Source organism: Rhincodon typus, chromosome 8 (genome assembly GCF_021869965.1).
Source record: "Rhincodon typus isolate 14 chromosome 8, sRhiTyp1.1, whole genome shotgun sequence".
NCBI lineage: Eukaryota > Metazoa > Chordata > Chondrichthyes > Orectolobiformes > Rhincodontidae > Rhincodon > Rhincodon typus.
In genome coordinates this window covers 40,558,851-40,581,555 of record NC_063339.1, presented here as the reverse complement: position 1 = coordinate 40,581,555, position 22,705 = coordinate 40,558,851, and the positions used below count along the sequence as shown (strand labels likewise).

General features: G+C 37.1%; 1 protein-coding gene across 1 annotated transcript in view; it reads left to right on the top strand.

The window, feature by feature from the left end:
- Nucleotides 1–1,333: 1,333 nt before the first annotated feature.
- nin (ninein (GSK3B interacting protein)) overlaps nucleotides 1,334–22,705 on the top strand; it is a 148,797-nt gene continuing 127,425 nt past the window's right edge. The window contains exons 1-2 of the mRNA XM_048600390.1: nucleotides 1,334–1,525; nucleotides 20,427–20,520. Of these exons, the coding sequence (XP_048456347.1) occupies nucleotides 1,343–1,525; nucleotides 20,427–20,520 (277 nt within the window). The 5' untranslated portion in view covers nucleotides 1,334–1,342. The remainder of the gene's footprint in view (nucleotides 1,526–20,426; nucleotides 20,521–22,705) is intronic.

The window sequence follows — 22,705 nt, the reverse complement described above, 5'->3', positions numbered from 1 at the left end:
TTTAGCAGTGTATGTCTTGTGTTTATGGCCCCTAGTCTGGTTTCCATAAGGTAAAAAGATCTTCACTGCAGCTACACAGTCATCGTCTGATCAGGCTAATCATCAGTTCTCTCTGTTCTAGAGCAAGGTGACCCAGCCTGTCCAATCAGCTTGGGTGTCAGCCTCATGAATGTTCACGTTTTGCACCTACTGCAGTGCTATATCCTTTTAATAATGCGGCGACCAGAACTGTTCACAAGTGCTTTATAACTGAGGTTTCACTAATCTGCTCTATCCTTTTAGAAATGAACCCAGTGTTTTGTTTGATTTTCTTAGGACCTTATTAAACTGGATCACTTCTTCAAATGATTGAGTTTCTGTAACCCGAGGATCCACTTCCTTATTTAGGCATTTATTTTCTTAATGGTATTTGACGTCATTATTCTCACCTATCAAAATTGATCACTTATTGCTCGTATGTATTGAAGTTAATTTGTCAATTACTTGCCCATTCCGAAAGTATATTAATGTTTTGCTGTATTTAGTAGCCATTCTCTTCCCTGTTACCTCCACTCTGTTTGGTGTTGCTGCAAATTTTGAAACTGTATTTCTGTGTCTGAAATTCAAATTGTTTATATAAGTGGTGAGCGGTAGTGGTTCCTCTTTTGTTGCGTGGTTTTATGCTCACATCAATGAGTTTAGGTTCAAGGCAGTGGTCGAAGATAAGGCATGGTCAAGAACTGTCTTCAGGCTTGTTCTTCTGTATACCACTGTTAAGTACATATTGAGAATAAGTACTATAATACATGGTCTTCAGAGATATACCGGACTGTAATCTTACTGTTACAGTTTGAAAGTCTGTTCCTGGGAGTCAACCTCCTAAGGTTATTCAATCTAATCCTCCTGCTTTTCTGCGCGTTTCTAGCATTCACATGGCGAGACATCAAACATCTGCCTCACTCCCCACAAGTTTTTCTTGACTTTGTTAACTCCACCTGTACTGTGCTATTTATGACTAGTGAGGAGTAGCATCATTATAGCATGATTACAAGGTTGCTCCAGAGTCCCAAATCCTTTACACAGCAGTTCTACCTTGTGAAATGCCATCACCCACATTTTACCAGTCTTTTAGTCCCTATTGTATGTTTTATAGACAGCTCACTATTCATTCTGCTACTTTTCCCCTGCTTATTCTGAATTTAGTCTCAAGTCCCCGATGCGGTGATTTATCAAAAGCTTTTGTAAATCCATCTACAGGAATACTGAGTGTTTATTTTGTGGAGGGACAAGGAAAAAGATGCAGAACATTTGTTGAAGTTTTTGTTTCATTCTTCAACAGGTTGCTTTCGTGCTGTGCTATGGGATGGATGAAGCAGAGCAAGATAAGTATGAGGCCCGGTTGAAAGAGGTGTTTGACAGCTTTGACACCATAGGCACTGGGTCACTGGGCCGAGAAGAGTTGACTAATCTTTGTCATATGCTCCAGTTACAAGAGGTGGCTCCAGTATTGCTGCAGTCTGTTCTTCAGGGAAACCTCTCAGGCAGGGTAAGGCCATCTTTGCTTTTAGATAACAGTTTAAAGACTTAATTGTGCTGATTAAATTGTGACCATAATCCATTTATACAAGGCCATAATTTACATTCTAACAATTTCTTGACTGATACTTCTGAAGTACTAAAAGGTGAAACAATGGCAGAAATTGTAACAACAAGAAGAATTAGGTTGACATCAAATGAAATGATAAAATTTTAAAAACTTCATAATTGACCCCAAGATGTCCTGTTATCCAGTTTGGATGGAGACAGGATGGATCCTGGGCAGGCAATCTACTTCCAGGATGCAGTCTGATCTTTCAAACAAAATGAGGTTGAGTACCTCACCGTCAAACTGACCACCAAATGTAATCCTGGCCAGACAGAAAAGGGAAAACTGCTTCATGGAAATGGCAGCACTGCTTGAGGGCAAGGTGCAGCAGGTATGTTTTGTTTTTGACTTTCACTCTGCTCACTTCTTCCCAATAAAAGTTGTTGCAGTAGAGATACCTATTGTCCTAGCTATTTTGCTTTTCCAAGGCAATGTGCTATGTTCTCTGTGCTAGAACTGCTTAGCTCCCCTTCTCATCTAATTCTCTGATCACACCAGTGCCATTACTTGCCCTGATTCTGAATGCAAAACATTCACTAATTTTACTTTCAACTTCTACCCTTCCCTCATTTCACATGATCCATCTCTGAATTTTCCATTTCCTTTCTCAATATTTCGACCTCAATTTTTGCAGATTGGCCAAAGATAAATAATTAACTATAAACACATTGGCTTCCACAACCACTTTGACTACTTTCACTTCTCCCTGTTTCCTATACAAACACTATTTAATTCTCCCAGTTCTCAATCACCATTGCATTTGATCTGACAATACCACCTATATGCCAGTGCTTCAGCAATCTCCCTTTTACTTTAACTGAGGATTCCCATCTATCATAGTGTACGGAGCCTCAATTGTATTGCATTTCTCGCTTTTCTGCTCTCACCTCTTCCTGTTTATCTCAGAATCACACTAAAGTTTTCCTTGTTCTCACTTTCTGCCCCACCAGCCTTCACATTCAACATGCCATCCTTTCCATTTCCGCTGTCATAAGTGGGATGGCACCACCAAAAACATCTTCCTGTCCTCTCCCCTTTCAGCATTCCAAAGGGACTATTCCCTATATGGACCTTGGTCTATCCTTTATTATTCCCAACTTCCCTCACTTTCCAAGCAAGCATAGGAGATGCAACAGCTGTCTTTCTCCTTCTCACTATTCAAATGTTCCTTCCAACTTGTTATACTATAGTCACTGCTCATAATGAAGTTCGTCCTACATTGGACAGACCAAACACAAGTTGAACAACTGCTTTACAGAATACTTCCATTAAATCAGCACACGTGACCTTAAGCTTCTGCCTGATTAATTGTCCACTTCACTCCCACTCTAACCTCTCTGTCTTTAACCTCTTGGGTGGATGACTGGTTCGCAATGTAAAGTGACACCAACAGCCCAGCTTCAATTCCTGCACCAACTGAGGTTACCATAAAGGTCCTACCTCCTCAACCTTGCCCTCACCTGAGGCATGTTGACCCTCAGCTTGAACCACCAGCACCAGCTGTCTGTCTCCAATGACGGAGCAGCACTATGTTCCGCTGGGACTATGGTGACTTTACTTACTTTACAATTCCAATAAACCCCAAAAGCGCTTCAGCTTTCAGTTAGGAATGTACAAACTTCCAAACTCAACATGGAGTTAAACATTTCAAATCATAATCTTAGGCCCAAAATGTTTTGACAGTTGTTGCTGATGATTCCGCTGTTCTTACTTACATCCCTTCTATAACCTTTTTTATTTGTTTCTTTACTTACCCCATTACTACATCCTTTTCCCATGCACCATTGTCCTTATTACCATTTAAACTCTCTTGCCTTCCAAATTGTTATTGATCAACCTTGTTGTTCTTTCCTCCCGTCCCTTGCCCTGCCTATATTATTACTTTAAACTGTTACATCTCTTAACTTTTACCAGCTTTGCTAAAAGGACATTGACCTGAACTGTTGACTCTCATACTGTCTCCACAGATGCTGCCTGACTTACTGAGTATTTCCAGCATTTTTTGATTTTCTTTTCAATTTTCAGCATCCACAGCATTTTATTTTTGTACTCGAGAAGTTGGCTTAGCAGTGATATTGATTTTATCAATATAAATGAGGTGGCAAGTATATACATTAGCTCCTTGTTTCTCCAATCCTGTAGTTCAGTGCAGAGAACATGATTGATTCATCCAGTTGCCAGAATGCTAAGGTTGCTTGAGGTCAGTTAGTCGGTAATGTCAATTGAATTTGGACAGGACATTTGGATAATGTTGTATTCTGCATATATGTTGCATTTTAACTTAAAAATTGAACTGTTTATATTTCATGATAAGGTAGTAGTAATAGCAATAGTAGAATAAGGCCTTGATCAGAATAGGATTGTATATGTTTCTAATAAAAGGTTGATTTTACCAGAAATAATTAAAAGGAACAGCCATCTGTTACACTATCCATTGATATCCTTGGATTTCTAAATTCTAAACTAATTTCTGAGGACCTTTTACAAGTAAAATCTTTCTTTATAAGGTCTTGATTGCTATAGAATCTGTAGCATTCTGTACTTGGTGCTCAACCATGGAAATTTATTGTACCTTCTTGCATTTAGTACTTATTCTGCAGAAAGAAATGTGTACCTCAGTGGCTATTGAGTAAAATTTATTGCTGTTCAAAATATACAGGAAAAATGCAAGAAATTTTGTCACAGTAGAAAGTGAGAGAACTGCTGCCATCAGATGTAAGGCCCTGTGCCTGGTGGCTTAATTGAGAAATAGCAAGATCCATTGATTGATTGAACCATTGGGAGGTGGAGCCTCAGAACCAGTAGCTACTTGACTGGTTGAAAATGTCATCAACAGGTTTAAGATCTGGTTAACAGAAAGAGCTTTACAGCTTATTAAAATGTATCAGGCGCAATATAAATAATTGTAAATGTGAACCGCACATTTGATTGCTCTATAGTGATTTTATTGTGCAAAAAGTTTATGAAATTAAAATGCAGAATCTGAAGCAGAGCTCTTCTCTTATAAGAGAAAAGACAAAATTGCCGTTTTGTCCCAGTCCTGCATGTTCTCCAGACACGCTCCCACACCGCCCGACTACTTAAAATTAATTTATTATAAAGTTTTCTCCTGGCTTAATTTATGGTTTGACAGATTTACAATTGTAGAGATTTTCAAGTACTGCAAGTATTCTTATGCCAAGTAAACCGTATAGGAAAATCACAGCAACAGACAGCAACAAAACTACAGAGTCGGGAAATTTTCTCTGATCTTAATTTGGACTAAAAACTTCATTCCTGCTGTTAACATTTGTCTTTGCCATTAAATAAACACAAATATTGTATAATTCATTGATGCTTTTTCTTTCCTGTTATACTTGTCCTTTTTTTGTCTCAATTGTCATAAAGATATTGAGACCTGTTGTGGTTTATTTAGATTAGTGCTCACTCACCTTCTGATACCTACCTGCTTGAAATGGCAAACTTAGAATGACCAGAAATCAAGATTTCAGTCATCTGGTCTCTTATGATCTCGATGTCACGCTAGTTTTACCAAAGCAGCCAAAAGCTTGCTCGTAACAAATTCTTGGAGAATCAAAGCGGAATAGTCAAGGCAGGACATGTTCTTGTAGTAAATGTTTAGAATGATTTGATTCACTTCTGTTGAACAGTTTACAGCCATCTTACTTGTGCACCATAACAGATTTCTCAGAGGAACTTGAATACATTTTAACTTGATGTACCCAACAATTACATTTTAACACAATGTACTGAACAAAGAAAATGTTCTGTTTGCCAGACTTGGCTAATGTATAACATTTCCGCTTGATGTGACATGGTTTGTAAAAATCAGCATTTTTGTTACTACTTCTTCAAATATCATAACCAATTTGATAAAACTTGCAATTGATATTTCAGCAAATTTACCTTTGTTTAGATTATACATTATAAAAAGGCAAATTTAGAGAGGCAAACTGGAGTTTTGTTTCATGTATGTTTGGGATGAAAACAGAATCTTTCCCTGGAGAGTAAAATATTTTACGTGATGTTCTTGATGGAGTGGCTTGTATGTGGTCTGTGGAAGGAACGAATAATTAGGCAACTACCCTTTTCAGTTACATGCTTTATTCTGCTCCCTTATCCTTGATGGCACGAACTCTTGTTAGAGTTCCATGGATAGATAGCCCTGGAGCAAAGTTAATAAGTTTGGCTAATAGTTACCCTGAGTAGGATATCTCAACCACTGGGATACTCAACATTAAGACAAAGTGCATAATCAGACAAAAATTGACACTCAACTAAAAGAGGAAGCATTGGGAGGGTGACACAGAAAGCTTTGAAAAAGAGATATATTTTAAGGGTAATAATAAAGGAGGAGAGAGGGTGAAACAGTTATGGAGGAAATTTCAAAACTGAGGCTGATCTCAACTATAGGAATGACGGCCACTGGTGGAGGGGGAGGAAGTGGGAGATACAGAAAAGGCCAGAGTTGGATGGATGCAAACTGTTGACTTTATTTAGAATTACAGAAGAAACTGAGATGAGGGAGAGGAGGGGAGTTCAATTTCAACTGTTTGCTTGGTTTTCCTGGAAGATTGAGTGAGAAGGACTTTGATTACAGCCAAAGGAATCGGAGCTGAGAAATTTCAGAGGCAGTGTAGTTAACTAATAAAATAAAGGAATCCATGGCCCAGATCTTCTGATCTGAGTTGCAAATGTTCACCGCTAAGTTGCGTTGAGACCAAAAGGAATCCCTGACAGGCACATGTGCAGTAGTTGCACACCAACTTTGAACTTCCAATGGACAGAGATATGCTAACAATGTATGCATTGGCCTTCCATTGCCTCAAATCTGGACTAATAAACATGGGAACCTAAAATTATCCCAGTTAAGAGTTGGAAGATTCCAACCAATGTGTTCCTGTAATCACTCGAGGTGCACCTAGAGTCTGATTTTTGAGAAGCCTTTTAAATAATTTTATCCTTTGCCAAAATTTATAAGTTGCCATTCTATTTGAGATCAGAAATTCAGAAAGATCAGAAATCAAGTTTACCATCTTCCAATCTTTGTGCTGGCATTACCAAAGCAGCCATCAAGTTGTTAGTAACAAAGTTTTAAAGAAACAAAGCAGAATTGTGTCACTTTTGATAATATCCCTACCTCTGAGCCAGGAGACCCGGGTTCAAGTCCTACCTGTTACAGAGGTATGTAATACAGTCTGTGAGTGCGTTGATTAGAAAATAGTTTTTTGACAAGATAGAACATTTCTTATAATGTATATTTGATTCACATCTTTACTTACTACTTAATATAATTTTTACAAAATATGTTTTTTTTAAGATATTGCTCTCTTTCTTAACAGATACAACATTACAAAAGACAGGAAGTTTATATTGTACTTGCTTTCAGTTTTGTCTGTCTTTTACAGTTAATTTGTTTTGGTACAAAAATGTAGATTTGAAATAAAATTATAAATTGGGCAAATGATCAAATGTAAAATTACATCATAAAGGTTCTGATCACCTGCATTCAATAAACAGTCAAAACTCAAATGTAAATGTGGCATCAATCTTTGGTTCACTACAAGGGTCAGGTCTATCAAGCCACTCGTCACTATGGAGACCTTAGAAACCATAGTAAACAAATGCTTACCTTCACCACATGTAACTTTGGCATAAAGGTTAATTTCAGTTGTAGCACCTCAAGCATTTGTTTGATTGGTAGTATATTATTCATTGAAGGGATACTTAGTCTGAGTGGCAAAGAACTATCATTGTTCAGCTTTTTCCATAAAACAAAAACTCTTTGTGTTTACTAACTGATATCAGATAATAATCTTACATTAATGCTAAGTTATGTATAATGTATTGACTTGGTTGTGCACAGCTGCAGATGCTGGAACACTACCAACACAGGGATTCAGTCCAGAGTTAACGCTTTAAGTACCAGAAAATATTTTGTTTACAGAATTTGTATTTTTTTAATAAATGACAGAGTTTGTTATTGTTTTGCTTTCATTTTGATAAATTTAAGAAACATAGAAACTAGAAGCAGCGAAGACCATTTGGCCCTTTGAGCCTGTGTTGCCATTCAATACGATCATGGCTAATCCTCTATCTCAATGCCATGTTCTCATTTACTTCCATAACCCTTGATGTATTTAAAATCTAAACTTTTTTCCATCGCTTTCTTAACTTATCTATCTTTCTTAATTCATCAATGTTTCTTAACTTATTTTTCTCTTTCTTGAAGAATTTGTGAATTTCTTCTTCCTGGCTGAATGCACTAACTTTCAAGTGGAGTGCATTGTATAGGTGCCAGCAGCTCTCCAGTATTTCATCCAAACAACTATGCTTCAAGAATAAGGTTAAGGATTTAGGAAGCTAGGAAGGAATGGATAATTGGGACTTTTTTTGTTTCTAAATCTTCCACACTTGAGGGGTGGATGTTTCCTTACTTCGGTTCTGAGTCTTTTATGGATTACCTGATGGTGTTTGATTTCCATAATTTAGTCATCAACTCCATTACTTTTATATCATGTGAATACAAAGGTAGTAGATTAAAGCAGATATCTTAGTTTAACATTTCATCTGAAAGATAGCACATTCAACACTATAACGTTTCTTTATTATCAGCACCGAAATTTCAACATAGGGCATCTGATAAAGCCTAGAGTGAGGCTTGACTGCACCAGGTTTGTGCCTTCTGGCGCAGAGATTCAAGTGCTACCACTTCATCAAAGTAGCACCTTGGCAACGCAGAGTGTTCCAATTACTGCTCCAGCTTGCCCCACTTCCAATATGATTAATTTACAGTTACACTGAAAAAAAGTATCAAATGTGACATACTACGCAAATGTACTTTGTATCTGTGTTCATTATTGATGTTGTAAAGAATCAATAATACAATGCAAATCTATATATAAGTTAATGTTGTTCCAAAGGTACTGAAGCAAAGCCACAAGTTAAAGTTACTAAAGGTAGTGCTCCCCATCAGTAGTTTGTGTGATGTTATCCTCACCAGTGGAGTGTCTGGAATCAACTTTTTTCCAATTCACTTGGCAAAAATGGATCAGTTGAGTAATTAAAAATGAGCAGGTTACTTAGCATTCTGTACTCAGCCCTTCCAAATTGAACTTGCAGGATTCTGCATGTAGATAAAATGCCTGCCTAAAGCAACCAGGAGCATCATGAATTTGTGCACTTCAGAGACATAACAAGATTTCAGTTGCTTAGAACTGGGACTGAGCAAGGCAGGCTTTTATGTCAGACTGATGTATGACAGCAAACAGTGAGAAAGGTGAAGAAACGCTCCCTCGCAAGCTTAAGTTTAAAGCAAGAATCATGCTCTGAAATTCACAAGGACAGTCATTCGTTCCTTGCACTACATTCCTTTTGACTTCATGAGAACTTCCTGCAGCTCCCTCTCAACCACTTAACTACAAACTGTGGGCAGTCAAGGACTACCGTATCTTTTTCCATGCCAGTAGCTTCTCTAACCATTGTACTGGGCAGTACGTGAACTTAAAGCACTTAAGTGAGGCCAAAAAGCTAAAATACACAACACAAAGATAGTAAGAACTGCTGATGCTGAAGTCTGAGATAATACAGTGTGGAGCTGGAGGAACACAGCAGGCCAGGCAGCATCAGAGGAGCAGGAAAGTTGACGTTTCGGATCGGGACCCTTCTTCAGAAATTGGGGAGGGGCAAGGGAGTTTGGAAATAACTAGAGAGAGGAGGGGGTGGGGTTGGGAAGATAAATGGGATGGTGATAGGTGAGTGCAGGTAGGGAGTGGTAGGGACTGGTCAGTGAGGTGGGAGGAGCGGATACCTGTATGCAGCACTCACCTGCCCCCTTCTGTCTAAAACCGACTGGCAGTTGGAATAGATTGCTTTGCTGTTTGTATTGCAAACACTCAGTGTGTTAATGTGGACAATTAAAAATCACATTTGCTTTAGTGCATGAGAAAGTGCAATTGCATGGCACAAAATCATGCTCTGTTATGCCATTATTGTCAAGATCATCCCATTGTGTTTCTGAGATATTAATGTGTCCTGTTTATGTTTGTTATCTTTCTGTCTGTAATAAAATAGCCTGTTTGCTGTGCAATAATTATACTTCCAGGTAACTTCTATAAAAGCTAAAAAGTGCCAATTTTCTGAGGAAAATACATATTTTTACTCCACAAATTGATGCTTTCCTAGCACAATGCTGGTACTTATTGATGACTAATCAATTATTTTTCCTTTGTGGATATAAGGTCCCTTATTTATATCTGGCAGTGCTGCACCACTTGCAGCCATGCAGATATCCTCTTCAAGTAAAGAGTTGTGTATGTTTACATTACCACCCATTATTCATTCCAACACTATACCAAAACAAGTAAAATCATAATCAGTTTCCATTTGTAATTGTAATAGTTGATAACATACTTTAAATAAACTGCTGGCATTCTTCAATTTGGAGACAGTGGCATTACATTAAACAAAAGGAAATTACTGTGGATGCTGTAAAACCGAAATAAAAGTGTAAAATGCTGGAGAAATTCAGTAGGTCTGACAACATCTCTGAAGAGAGAAACAAATTAATATTTCTAGTCTAATGACTCTTCTTTGAAACTTTCTTCAAGGAAAATGTCACTAATGCATTCTAAAAACTCACCTGCCAGATAACCTGTGCCAGTTTCCTGAGGCTGCTGTTGCAAAGAAGTCATTGGACTTGAGATATTAACTTTGTTTCTGTCTCAACTGATGCTGCCCGGACCTGTTGAGTTCCTCCGTTTGTTTTTTCAGTATTACTTTAAAAAATTGTTTTATGTTTGGCAGATCTGTTGTTTGAGTTGTGGGAGAGTGACATTTGTTTGTTAGCTCTGTATTTACTGTAATTAAATCAACCAACCTATGTTTAGAGGAAAATTGGACTCCCATCTTTTGTGAACTTACAACAGAAGTTTTCTCACATAGCAAAAAGAATTTTCATGCTGGGGACAGATTGATTCCCAGGTTAATACCTCTCGGTCAAATATGGCATTGCCAAAAACAGAGATAAGTTCCCTTATTACACCTTCTCAGTGAAAGGAAATTTAAAAATCAAAAAGAATATGCTGAGGCAATACAACAGTGTAGCAACGTGGGCAATAGCAACAGTGTGGGACAGGAGGCTACATAAGACCATAAAACTTAGGAGCAGAAGTAGGCCTTCAGCCCATCATGTCTGCTGCACCATTCAATTAAACCGTGGCTGATCTGATAAATCTCAACTCCTGTCTTTTCCCTATAATGCCTGATTCCCTTACTAATTAAAAATCTGTCTATCTTAGCATTGAATATACTTAATGACCCAGCCCTCTGTGGTATAGAATTCTACAGATTTACTACCCTCTAAGAAAAGAGATTCCTCCTCATCTCTGTTGTAAATGTAGACCCTTTATTCTGAGGTTATGCTATCTGATCCTAGACTCTCTCACAAGGGAAACCCCCTTTCCATGTCTACTCTGTCAAGTCCACTAAGAACCTTACATGTTTCAATAAGGTTGCCTCATTCTTCTATATTCCAACAAGGACGAGAAATTCTAACTCCCTCTGTTCTGTAGTTTTCCGCAGTCTTTCTCTACTTGAATACAGCTAGTCACTTGGCAATAGCTTTTCACTGAATGAAGTCCATGTGACTAATAATTGTAAAGAAGTAAGGTTAGGGTCTCCATTTCTGAGCAGGAAAGCGTTCGCGGTAAGAAATATGAACTAATGAAACAGATAGAGAAAATTAGGCAGTCAATTGACAATCTCAGATTAATTAATATCAGCAGAGGTTTGGGGAAATTTAAAGGACAGAAATTTTGACAAATCATCAGGAACTGATTGTATATATTGTAAGGTTCTAAAAGAGGTAGCCACAGAGATAATAGATATGCTGGCTACATGCTGATTAAAAACAAAATCTAGAATGGTTCTAGCAGAGGGAAGTTGGTGGATGCAGTTCTGCCACACAGGATAGTGTGAAAAATAAAAACCAAAACTACAGAGAAATTAGCCTAATATTCATTGAGAAAGTGGTGAAATTAAGGAAGTCTTAACAATATTCTTTAAAAATCCCAGAGTCAGGGGTAATCTAGTAGCATGGATAGAACGTTGTTTAATGGACAGGAAGCCCAGAGTAAGGATAAATGTGACGGTTTAAGTTCAAAGGCTATTGGTAATGCAGTGCTGTAAGGATCATTGATAGAACTGGAGAAGTCTGAAGTCAGTTCTGAAGGAGTCATACTGGATCTGAAATTTTAACTCTGTTTCTCCTTCCACAGATGCTGTTAGACCTGCTGAGTTTCCCCAGCATTCTCCTCGTTTCTTTCAAATTTCCAGCATCCAAAGTACTTTGTTCTTATTGCTAGGATCTCAGTTATTTAAAATCAATGTTCATGACATAAATGAAGATATCAAGAGTAATATATCTAAATTAGTGCGTGATAACAGAGGTAGATGTGAATGCAATCTATAAGCAGGACAGATGGAGGCTGTAAAGAGATATAAACAGGTTCAGTGAATAACATTGATACAGCAGATGGGGTATGATATGGGGAAATGTGAGGTTATTCACTGTGTTAGTAAGAGTAGCAAACCAGAATATTTTTCAAAGATGTGAAATTTTTATGTATTGGTGGCCAGAGGGGTTTGTATGTAATCGTATGAGGAACAAAAAAGGTTAGCATTCAGGCATTGCAAGCAATTAGGACAGCAAATAGTATGTTGGCCTATATTCTAAAGAGATTGGAGTACATAGAGTACATAATGAATTGCTACATTTGTGTGAGACTTTGGTCTGACCACACCTGGGGTCTTGTGCACAGTATTGATTTTTAAGGAAGTCATAACGGAGGATGTGCTGCTGAGGTTCACTGCATTGGTTCCTGTGATGAAAGCATTGTCTAATGATGAACGGTTGAATAACTTGGACCTATACTCTTTTAGAAGAATGAGAGGTAATCTCATTGTAACATGCAAAATTCTGAAGGATCTTGACAGTGTAGACAGTGCAAAGTTGCTTCCCCTTCTGTTGAATCTGGAGCATGTGACATGGTCTCCAAGTAAGGGATCAGTCATTTAGGTCCATGATGAGGAGAAATTTCTTCATTCAGAGACCTGTAAATCTTTACAATTCACTACCATAGCAAGTTGTGAATGGAAATCAAGGCTTATGGGAAGTGGGCAGAAAAGTGGATTAAACCCTATGATCAGTCCTGATCAGATTGAACGGGGTGGAGCAAGCTTGAAGACACAATGTCATCACTACTGTGAGATTTTCACTTTCCCACATTAGCCATACATTCTTAAGCAAAATAACAGTTATTCACAGGTATTATGCCAAATTAAAAATAGTTTTGAGCTGCAGGGCTGATGCCCACAGGTAATTCAAAAGAAATACAAGGTTGCCCAACTACTTTTCATGCAGTACCATTGTGCTCAGAAAGTTTTGTCTTGACACCTTTTTCTTTGGTTTAGATTGCATATACCAAAATTCAAAGACCTGTCCATTAAACCGTGCCTTTCATTTTTGTAGTAGCTTTTACATGGTGCCAGGATCTGTATTAGTAGCAAAAACAAAGTTGCTGGAAAAGCTCAGCAGGTCTGGCAGCATCTGTGAAGGAAAAAGCAGAGTTAACGTTTCAGGTCTGGTGACCCTTCCTCAGAACAGGTATTAGTAGCACTGGCTGATAGAAACACATAGAGGTCACAACACAGGAATCATGCTAGCATTTACTTTTCATGCAAATAAATGATTTTAATCATGTGAACTCAACATGTTTCCATTTTGTTTCAACACCTTTTTCCTTCATCCACTTCTGCAATTAATGAATGTTGATATAGCTTTGCCTTAGCCAGTAACTATGAAAGTGAATTCCTCGGCCTCACAACTCTCTCCATTTATTTTTGTCATCCAGCAGAAAATCCTAGCATTGCTAAGGCTAATGGGCAGAAAGACCTACTGAGTTCACTTAGTCATCTTGATAGTTACTCTGAATGAATCTATAAATTTACTACTAGGATGCAGCTAGCTACATGAGACCCATCTTGCACAGCTTACGATTTCACTGCAAAAGAATCTAAAAGCTTGCTGATACTACTGTGTACTCTAAATGGAGCGGGATTGGCTATACTCTTACATGCAAGAACATCTGGAACATGACTGGCCATTAACTAATTTGTCCCAGGATGCATGTTTTAAATTTTTTTAATCAGCCTGCTCAGAGATATTATGAAACAACTATTGAATAGGTGGGACTTGAGCAAACCTGAGGTAAGGACACTATGGCTGCATCGTAAGAACCCTCAGATATGATAACACACTGGCTAAGATCCCAGGAAATCGTATAAATATTTTTTGATCAGCCTGTTCAGAGATATTAATACACGTCTCTGAAACAGGTGGGAATTGAACCCAGGGCTCCTGGCTCACAGGTAGGGGCACTATCAATGTGCCACAAGATTCCCAAGATGATCAGTTTACACTGACATCTAAATACACTTAGATTTCTAATCATGGAAGTCTAACTGTAGGTAAACATGAGGTTTACCTGCTATCAGCTGCAATATAAATATTTTCTTGGACTTTGTGAATTGCACTTGGTTGACTGTCAAGAAGTAAAAGAGTGAAAACAGATTCTCTCACTTTCAGCAATGACAAATTTAGTTGAAGTTTCAAATACAGCAGAAAAACTGGTGAAGAAACAGGAAAGAGTATAACACACACTTATCCATCTCACTGTGATCACTTCCTCAGGAGTTCATGGTAAATGATAACACATCTTAAATATGATGGAGTATAAATTGCTGAAATCCTTGAAGTAAACCTTACTCCCTTCATTATAAGTATTACTCGCTGAACAGTAAAATCTCAATAGGACTGTACCACTGCATAAATTAAGCTTTTAACTTTTGTTGCAGTTGCATTGATTATAATGGCATCTTCATATCTCTTTCTGTCACTTTACATCAATTACTTATGTCATGGAGAACTCATTTAATGTACAATCAGAATTCTAATATGGTATATAGAGATCTTGTTCTAAATATATTAATCATTGCCAAGCAAGATGCTTCTATTAAAATGTAAGATTATGAATCCACTTGTTTTAAGTGAAACACAAGAGTGATAGCGCTGCCCTTTCTGTAATTGCAAAATGTTGGTGTGAATACAATTGGATACTAGTTGTGATAAATGTCAATGACAGTTCAGTATTGTATACAAATTGAGGGCAGTCATAAACTAGAATTGCAGTAAATGCTTATTGGATATTAATGTTGTTTGTCAGGTTAATATTTAGAAAATAAACATATATCACTCTGTATATTTTTCTGTCTTTCCCATCTCTTATCTATATGTTCATTTGCGTAGCGTATCTAACTAAACATAGAGGAGATGAGAGACACCGATTCATGTATATCTACATATGATATTGTGCATGGGAGGGGAAGGAAAGCAAAGTTAATGTACGAATTTTCTAGTAAATCACTGATTCCACATGGCTCTTTTGGATTGATTGTATTTGTTACTGACTGTATTTGTTTTCTGTGTGTTATTCATAATTTTATCAAGCCTATATCAGGTCATAGAATCCTATACCTGCAGAGCACTGGTTTTTATTAATCTAACTTTCGTAGTTACAAACTTTAGAAGTCTATTGTTCCCAATATTATTTTCTTCAGATATTGTCCATTTCCTTGTAAATTTTGTTTATGAGTGAGATATATCTGTATACAGCAAATATGGATTTCTTGATTGTTAGCCAATCTGAAGTTTCTAACATTAATCGGAAGATCTAAGTTCACTCAGCTATTCTATTTAGGGTATGGTTGTTCCAACAAACTCAGAACAGAAGTTCTTTTTTTTTGTAAAAAAGACAAATATGTCAAATAAATGCAGAACAAATTATCCTCAGTCAGTTGGAATCATGCTGGTCACAGTGTAGTAGAGAACCCTATTTTAGTTGGAGTCTGACAGATTCTGTTTGAATCCTTTTTGCAGATTAAAAGGTGCTGAACTATCATTGGCAGAGTTGTGATAAATCAGAAGGGACAGCTGCTGCCACAGATATAGAAAATACTATCCCAGCCCCCATTAACAGCTGGCCTGCTGGAAAAGAGAATAACAAAAAGGGAATAAGAAGCCAGGTGGAAATTATAGTATTTGAAAGAGGCTTCATTGTTCCTTAAACCTGTTCTTTTATTCATACAGATCAAATTGTATCCCTGATGAAAGTGTCTTCTTACACAATCCTTCAAGGTGGCAGAGCAAAATATCGCCAAAATGTTCTGCAATTTACATTTAAAGAACCCCTATAAAGTTTACACTTCATGATTCAAATTCCTTTGAATGGCGTTTATGAGGCCAAAAACTATTCCATGGTAAATTCACTTAGTTTAAGTTAATGTTTGCTCTTTAATTTCAGCACAGACCCCTTGATGTACAATCCTAATTTTCTCCCCTTTTCTATTATTCATTCCCCAGGTACAATCATACATGTATTCTCAATCATTCAAAACAATTGTCAATTCTTCTAAATGTGAGCCTAAATTGGAGCTGTTTAATAATAGGATTGTGCATCACATTTAGTACTTGTCTAGTGTAGATGCATCTTGCAGTCTGGCCAGCAGTTAGGAGCCTGTGATGTCTTTGCATTCCCTTTTCTTGAGTCCAAGACAGCACCCCATAGTTCTGATTGGCCATTGTGATATGTTTACATGTGTTACTTTCAAACTTTGTTGCCTTTTGCCAACAGTAAAATTTATGCTGTAAACTTTGTTTGTTCAAACTCATATGATTGTTCTCAAAGAAGAGCAAAAAAAGAATCTGTTTTGTTAAATTTCTGTTCACCTCTACTCAGCCAGTTCCATTCAGATCTGTGAGGTAATGTACTTGAGTTTATTTAGAAATATTGCTAATGAAATTGCTCATAGTTGAGAAAGGAGCCATCTGTCACTGTGCAGCTGCTTGTTTCAGACTCACATTTTGGTGGTACAGCCACTCAGTGAATACATTACTCAGTGAATACACAGAATTACACACTGGAAAGCCCAGGATATGGTCTGATTTTGTCCAACAATAGGTATTCCGTTTCAATAAAGGAGAAATACACAGTGGGAGTGTTTACCCCTGTTTTGAAGACAGAGCATACGGCTGAAGTATTTTCTTTTCCCAGGTCATGCAACATCTGTTGTCGTCTCTGAAGAAAATTGGATCAGTGATTTGATGTCATAGGCTGTGCCCTGTTAGTTGACCTTGTTAATGGTCTGTAACCTAGATTAAAAGCAGAAGTTATGCTTTACCGAACTGTTAAATGGTTTAAGGAAGTCCTAATGCTTGATAATAAAATGTTGCATTTATTCCATTCTGAGGAGGTGGTGTAAAATATTGGGTCTCCAGTGAAAGGCAGTCTGCAGTCTAAAAATAACCAAATCTTGCCAAATGACAGAGGGATCCGGTGATGTTGTTTTGATTCAAATACTGCTCACAACTTTAAGTCAGTCAGTGACCAAAATACTGTGTTCCAGTTCCTTCAACCATCATATGATGATGTAAACTTTCTTGTTCAGTGTGTGTTTAGTATCTTAGGCAGCACACAACTGACATGATTCTGATCAAACTCCAGCTTTTTCATTAATTTGTCAGGTTCCTGTTATGTCAATAAAGCAGCTGCACATGTTGTCTTTTCAAGAAGCTGAAAAGATAGCGAATGGCCTGCCATGGTAATCAGGACAAGTTCGCTCTGTCTGATCATTGTTAGTGTCAGGCTGTTTCTGTTCTTTGGCGAAATAGATTATTGTACCTAACTTTTAAAAGAAAACACAGTGATCAAAATATTCCTACCCTCTGAGTCAAGATTTGAAAACTATATCCATGCATGCCTAGCTAATATACATTCCTCCTCAAAAACACAATATAATCTCTATTTTTAAAAAAATGAAGGAGTTGCGGATGCTGGAAGTCAGAAACAAAAACAGAAATTGCTGGCAAAGCTCAGCAGGTCTGGCAGCATCTGTGGAGAGAAAGCAGAGTTAATGTTTTGGGTCCAGTGACCTTCTTCAGAACTTTATTGAACTTGAGCAGTATCTTCGTAAAGTTCTTTTGCACAGTAATCAGCAATGATTTCTCTGATGGTTCTTCCACAAATTCATCTCCACTATGTGGGTGACAGGTTTTTGCTCTATGATGAAAGGTCACTTCCTAAACAGGTCATTGTCAAGTGGCAGCTGCATTGCATCTAGCCTTTACTGTGTCCTATGTTTTTTCAGGGCATACAGTTGCAATTTGAATTCAGAAAATGAAACACATGTCAATGTAGTCTTGATTCACTGGGAACTTAATCGTAATTTGTTCCATATTGCAGCAATGGTCAAATAAAATATGCATTTCATGGAACTGCCTTCTAGATTATCAGTTTAGTTTAGAAACATAGAAAATAGGAGCAGGAGTAATTCGATTCCGGAATTAGTCTGGTAAACCTGTGTTGCAATCCCTTAATAGCCAGAACATGTTTAATCAGGTAAGGAATCCACAGTGCACACAGTATTCCAAGTGTGGTCTTACCAAGACCCCATACAATGGCAGCAGGACATCGTTGCTACTGTACTTGAATCCCACCACTATTTTGAAAAAAGGAGCTAGAGAGAAAACAAGGAAATACAGGCAGGATAGCCTGACCTCACCACTTTGCTTCTTTACTGCCTGTTCCACCAGCATGCTTACTTTCAGCGACTGATGTACAAGGGCTACATCATATTGTACCTCCATCTTTCCCAATCTATCTCACATTGTTTCTCCACCTTTCTTAATCTATCACTATTCAGATAATAAGCTGCCTTCCTGTTTTTGCTACAATATTGGATAACCTTAACACTTTTCCACATTGTACTTTATCTGCCATGCATTTGCCCACTCACTCAACTTGTCCAAAATACACTGAAGCTTCTCTACTTCCTCTCACAGTGCACTCTCACACCCAGCTTTGTGTTGTAAGCAAATTTGGGGATATTACAATTAGTTCCATCATCTAAATCATCAATATCTCTTGAAATAGCTGTGGTTCAAGCACTGATCCCTGTGGTACCCTACAAGTCACTGCCTGCCCTTTAGGAAAGGCCATTTATTCCTACTCTTTGCTTCCTGTCTGCCAGCCATTTCTCTATTCATATCAATAAGTGACCCCTAGTTCCATGCACTTTCATTTTACATGTTAATCTGTTATCAGAAACCTGATTGAAAGCCTTCAGGAAGTCCAATAAAGCTAATCCACTGGCTCCCGGATCAACTCTACTAATTGCACCCTTGAAACATTTCAATAGATTTGTCTAGCATGATTTTGCTTTCGTAAATCCATACTGACTCTGTCCAATGCTGTCACGGTTTTCCAAGTAATCTGCTGTTAAATATTTTATAATGGACTCTAGCATTTTCCCCACTATTGAGGTCAGGCTAACCAGCTTATAATTCTCTGTTTTCTGTCTAGCACTTTTTTTTTTAAATAGTGAGGTTATATTAGACACCTTTCAATCCATAGAAATGTTCCAGATGCTGTGGAATCTTAAAAGATGACCACCAATGCATCCACTATTTCTAGAGCCAGTTCCTTTTAACATGGATTATTAATTAATTATTAATCTGTGGTGGCGTGATGGTAATGTCACTAGGTTCATAACCCAGAGATCCAATTTATCGTTATGGGCTATGGGTTCCAATCAAACTGTGGCAGATAATGAAATATAAATTTGAAATCTGGACTGAAAAAGAAGTAGCTTAATGGTGACCATGTAGCCACTGTCCGTTGTCGGGCAAAACCCATCTGGCTCGTGAATGCCCTTTAAGAAGGAAATCTGCTGTCCCTACCTTGTCTGGCCTATATATAGTTGCAATATATAGTTGACTTTTAACTACCATCTGAGCAATTAAAAATGATTAACAAATGCTTGCCTAGACAGCAAGACCCTCATTTCATGAACATTTTTTTTTAAAAAAGGTGGAATTCTTCCAGGACAAGGTGCTCTTGCAATCATTGGGTTATTTCCCCAGCTCTCAAGTACTTCTGCCCAGCTTTGGGAAATTGACATAATTTGAAAGCAAAGTATTGTCTCTTTAACAATGATACTACACTCTATTGGAAAAGAGATGAACTAGATTTAATGCCACCCAGAGCCTTTCTGGTTACTCATTTCTAAATATCTGCCAGGCATCAGTTAACATTAAGTTATGAACCATCTACCTGCTAAGTTTGGTCTGCAAATGAAGTTAATGTATTTTAGCCAGTATAAACACATAATATAAAGCATCAGCTTAATTTTGATTTTTTTCCTACAACTTTTTTTTACTTTAACAAAGGACATTCATGTTTATAAAGAAACTCTACTGACTGGTCACTTCACATTTTTCTCACAAGTGTTTAGGGAACTGTGAGTGGTGTTATTTTAACTGTAAGAGCAATAAGTAAGTGGTGGGAATGTAGAAGTATTAAATGCATGGTGATAAGATGCTGCCTGAGATGAAAAGTAAAACAAATTTTTTGAGGACCTTTTCAAAGCAGAAGGGGGTGTTGCCATTCTTACTCCTCCTTTTGCACACACATTCATCCCTATTACCCAAATTAAATCTTGTCGAATAGTTGACTTTGAAGACAGTTTTATGGGTAACTTAGATATAAGAGAAGTGGGCAAGAATTTGAATGTGTCAGCTTTGCATATCATCACTTTGTAACATTCTCAAATCTATACTTTAGAAATATTTGTAGTTGGGTTTTGCTTTCTAATTTATCAATTTGACAATTTTCTATTTTTTTTTCAGGTACATTTTGAACAATTTAAAGAAGCATTAATCTTTACCCTGTCAACTACTATTGAAGGGAATTTCTCAGGCGATGATGGTTATCAAGCACTAGGTAGGTGGAAGAAAGAGACTGTAACTTTAGAGGTATACAATACATCTTAGTATGATGCGTACAAATTTTCATGTGTAGTGAAGTCATGGGTTGTAATCTTTCATAAGATTGATTTAAGTGCAATTTGAAACTGCATTGCCTTCAAAATGTCAGGTATTAGGAACAAAATATATTTTTCAGTTGCACACTATGACTGTTAGCCATTTTAATGTTCTTTGTAGGCAAATGGTTTTTACTCTAAGGACATATTGTAAAAGGTGTGACAGTTATTTTTGAAATAGCTGTTATGAAGGAATGCTCAGCCTGGATTGTGGTGCTTGCATAATTTATGGTCACATTCTGATAGGAAGTGGACCTTCTTAGCATACAGATATTCCTTCACTATCAGCAGGCAAACGTTCAGAAGATTGAGCAAGGGAATGATGCTTTTGTGTTAGCTTGCGTAGACAGCAGTGTTTTCATGCTTTTGACTTTGATCCTTCTTCTGATTGAAAATGTAAATTCTGCCAAGCTTACAAATAAACTAGAATTACAGAATCATTTAACTTGCAGCTTGTGGTAATGGTAGCTCTTCAAGTAGAAATGCCTACTGCCCTTTTGCTTTTGTATGTTCATTTCCAGTATTCATCTAATTTTGTTTTAAATTGTTATTGTCCCATCTTGAATAGCCAAGATGGTAAAGCATTCTATGTTTTAATGCCCTGCTGAACAAAAATACTTTTTAACACCCACTCCTTATGATAATTTTCATTCTGTATCTCTTTGTTATAATTTTTCAACCAATGCAAACAACTTATTTGATTATTCTTCAAAATTTTGTAAATGTCTAATATGTCTCTCCTTAGCCTAATCTGTTCCAACAACAAGTTCGTAAGTTTTGTCTCTTTGATGTGATATCATACTCCCTTGGAGTCTATGTATACAACCTCCATAACATTTTAAAACGTATACTGTCTAACTTCTACAAGATATTCAGTTCAAGTAATTAAAAGTACCCTTTCAAAATCATGATCCTTGTCCCAGATTAGCCTAAGTGCTCATGTATTATGGACTCTAGACATTTATCCGGAACTAAAGTAAAACTTATTGGCGTCTATTCTTTGGCTAATTCCTTTTCCTTTTCTTTATCATGAATATAATCTTTTCCACCCAGTAGTTTGGCAATATTCTTGTTTCCAAACCCTCTGGAAGATTATGTTTCATGACTTCATTATCTCCTTCCTGACTTCCTTCTTTAATTCATGTTTATAATCACAGGGTTTGGTGACCTTTCTGCTTTCAGTTCCATTCACTTTTAATTATTTTCTTTCTAACATTTACATTTAACTCCCACAGACAAAACTGCTAACGAAAACTTATTAACATTCCATCATTCTTGTACTTTGAAGTACATGGCGATCGTGCAAAATCTCATTGTCTTCTCATAGAAACCTTTATTGTTTCCTTTATAGTGACGATCATATTTTTCATGCTCTTTCCTAGCCTTTCTAATATTTCACTGTTTCCTGTTTATCTGTTCAATGTATTTTGTACATTTTCTTTCTGCATTTTCCCAGATATTTTCATTTGAATTTTGATTTTCTGTTCATCAATAAGATTCAGCATTTGACAGCTATCATTGTCACCACTCAGAACCTAACTTATTCATTTCACATTTAAGTATTTCCACATTGCTATTCCGTTGTTCAATGTTAAAGAAGTTCGGAGATAATCTGAAGATTTGTCAACCCAAAATCTCTTTGTCAGAAGACCAGTTTTATAATGTTAAAGTCTAACATAACATATCAAAAATGATCTCAGCGATATACCATGTATTTATGATTATGGTAAAGGTGAGGCTGGAGAGAGATTTTTAAAATCAAAGTTTACTTCATTTTATGCACCTGAGGCTTGAGTGTGTCTATGTGCTGTGTTTATGTTTCTCCTACCCTTGGGCTGAACAATTTACTAGATGAGGTAAGAAATTGCCCAACTCCTTTAGTTTCTGATAGGAGATACATGAGTATCCCCCTGGTGACTTACTTTCCCTTCCCTTTTTCCACCAGGTCCCTAATGACTCCAACTTAGCAGCATCATTTTGTTTCTATCATACCATACTACTCTATTTGATTTTTTAAAAAATTTGCTCTTTCTGCATGCCACTGTATGAAGATAAAACACTGATTTTAACCTCATAATGTCTGAA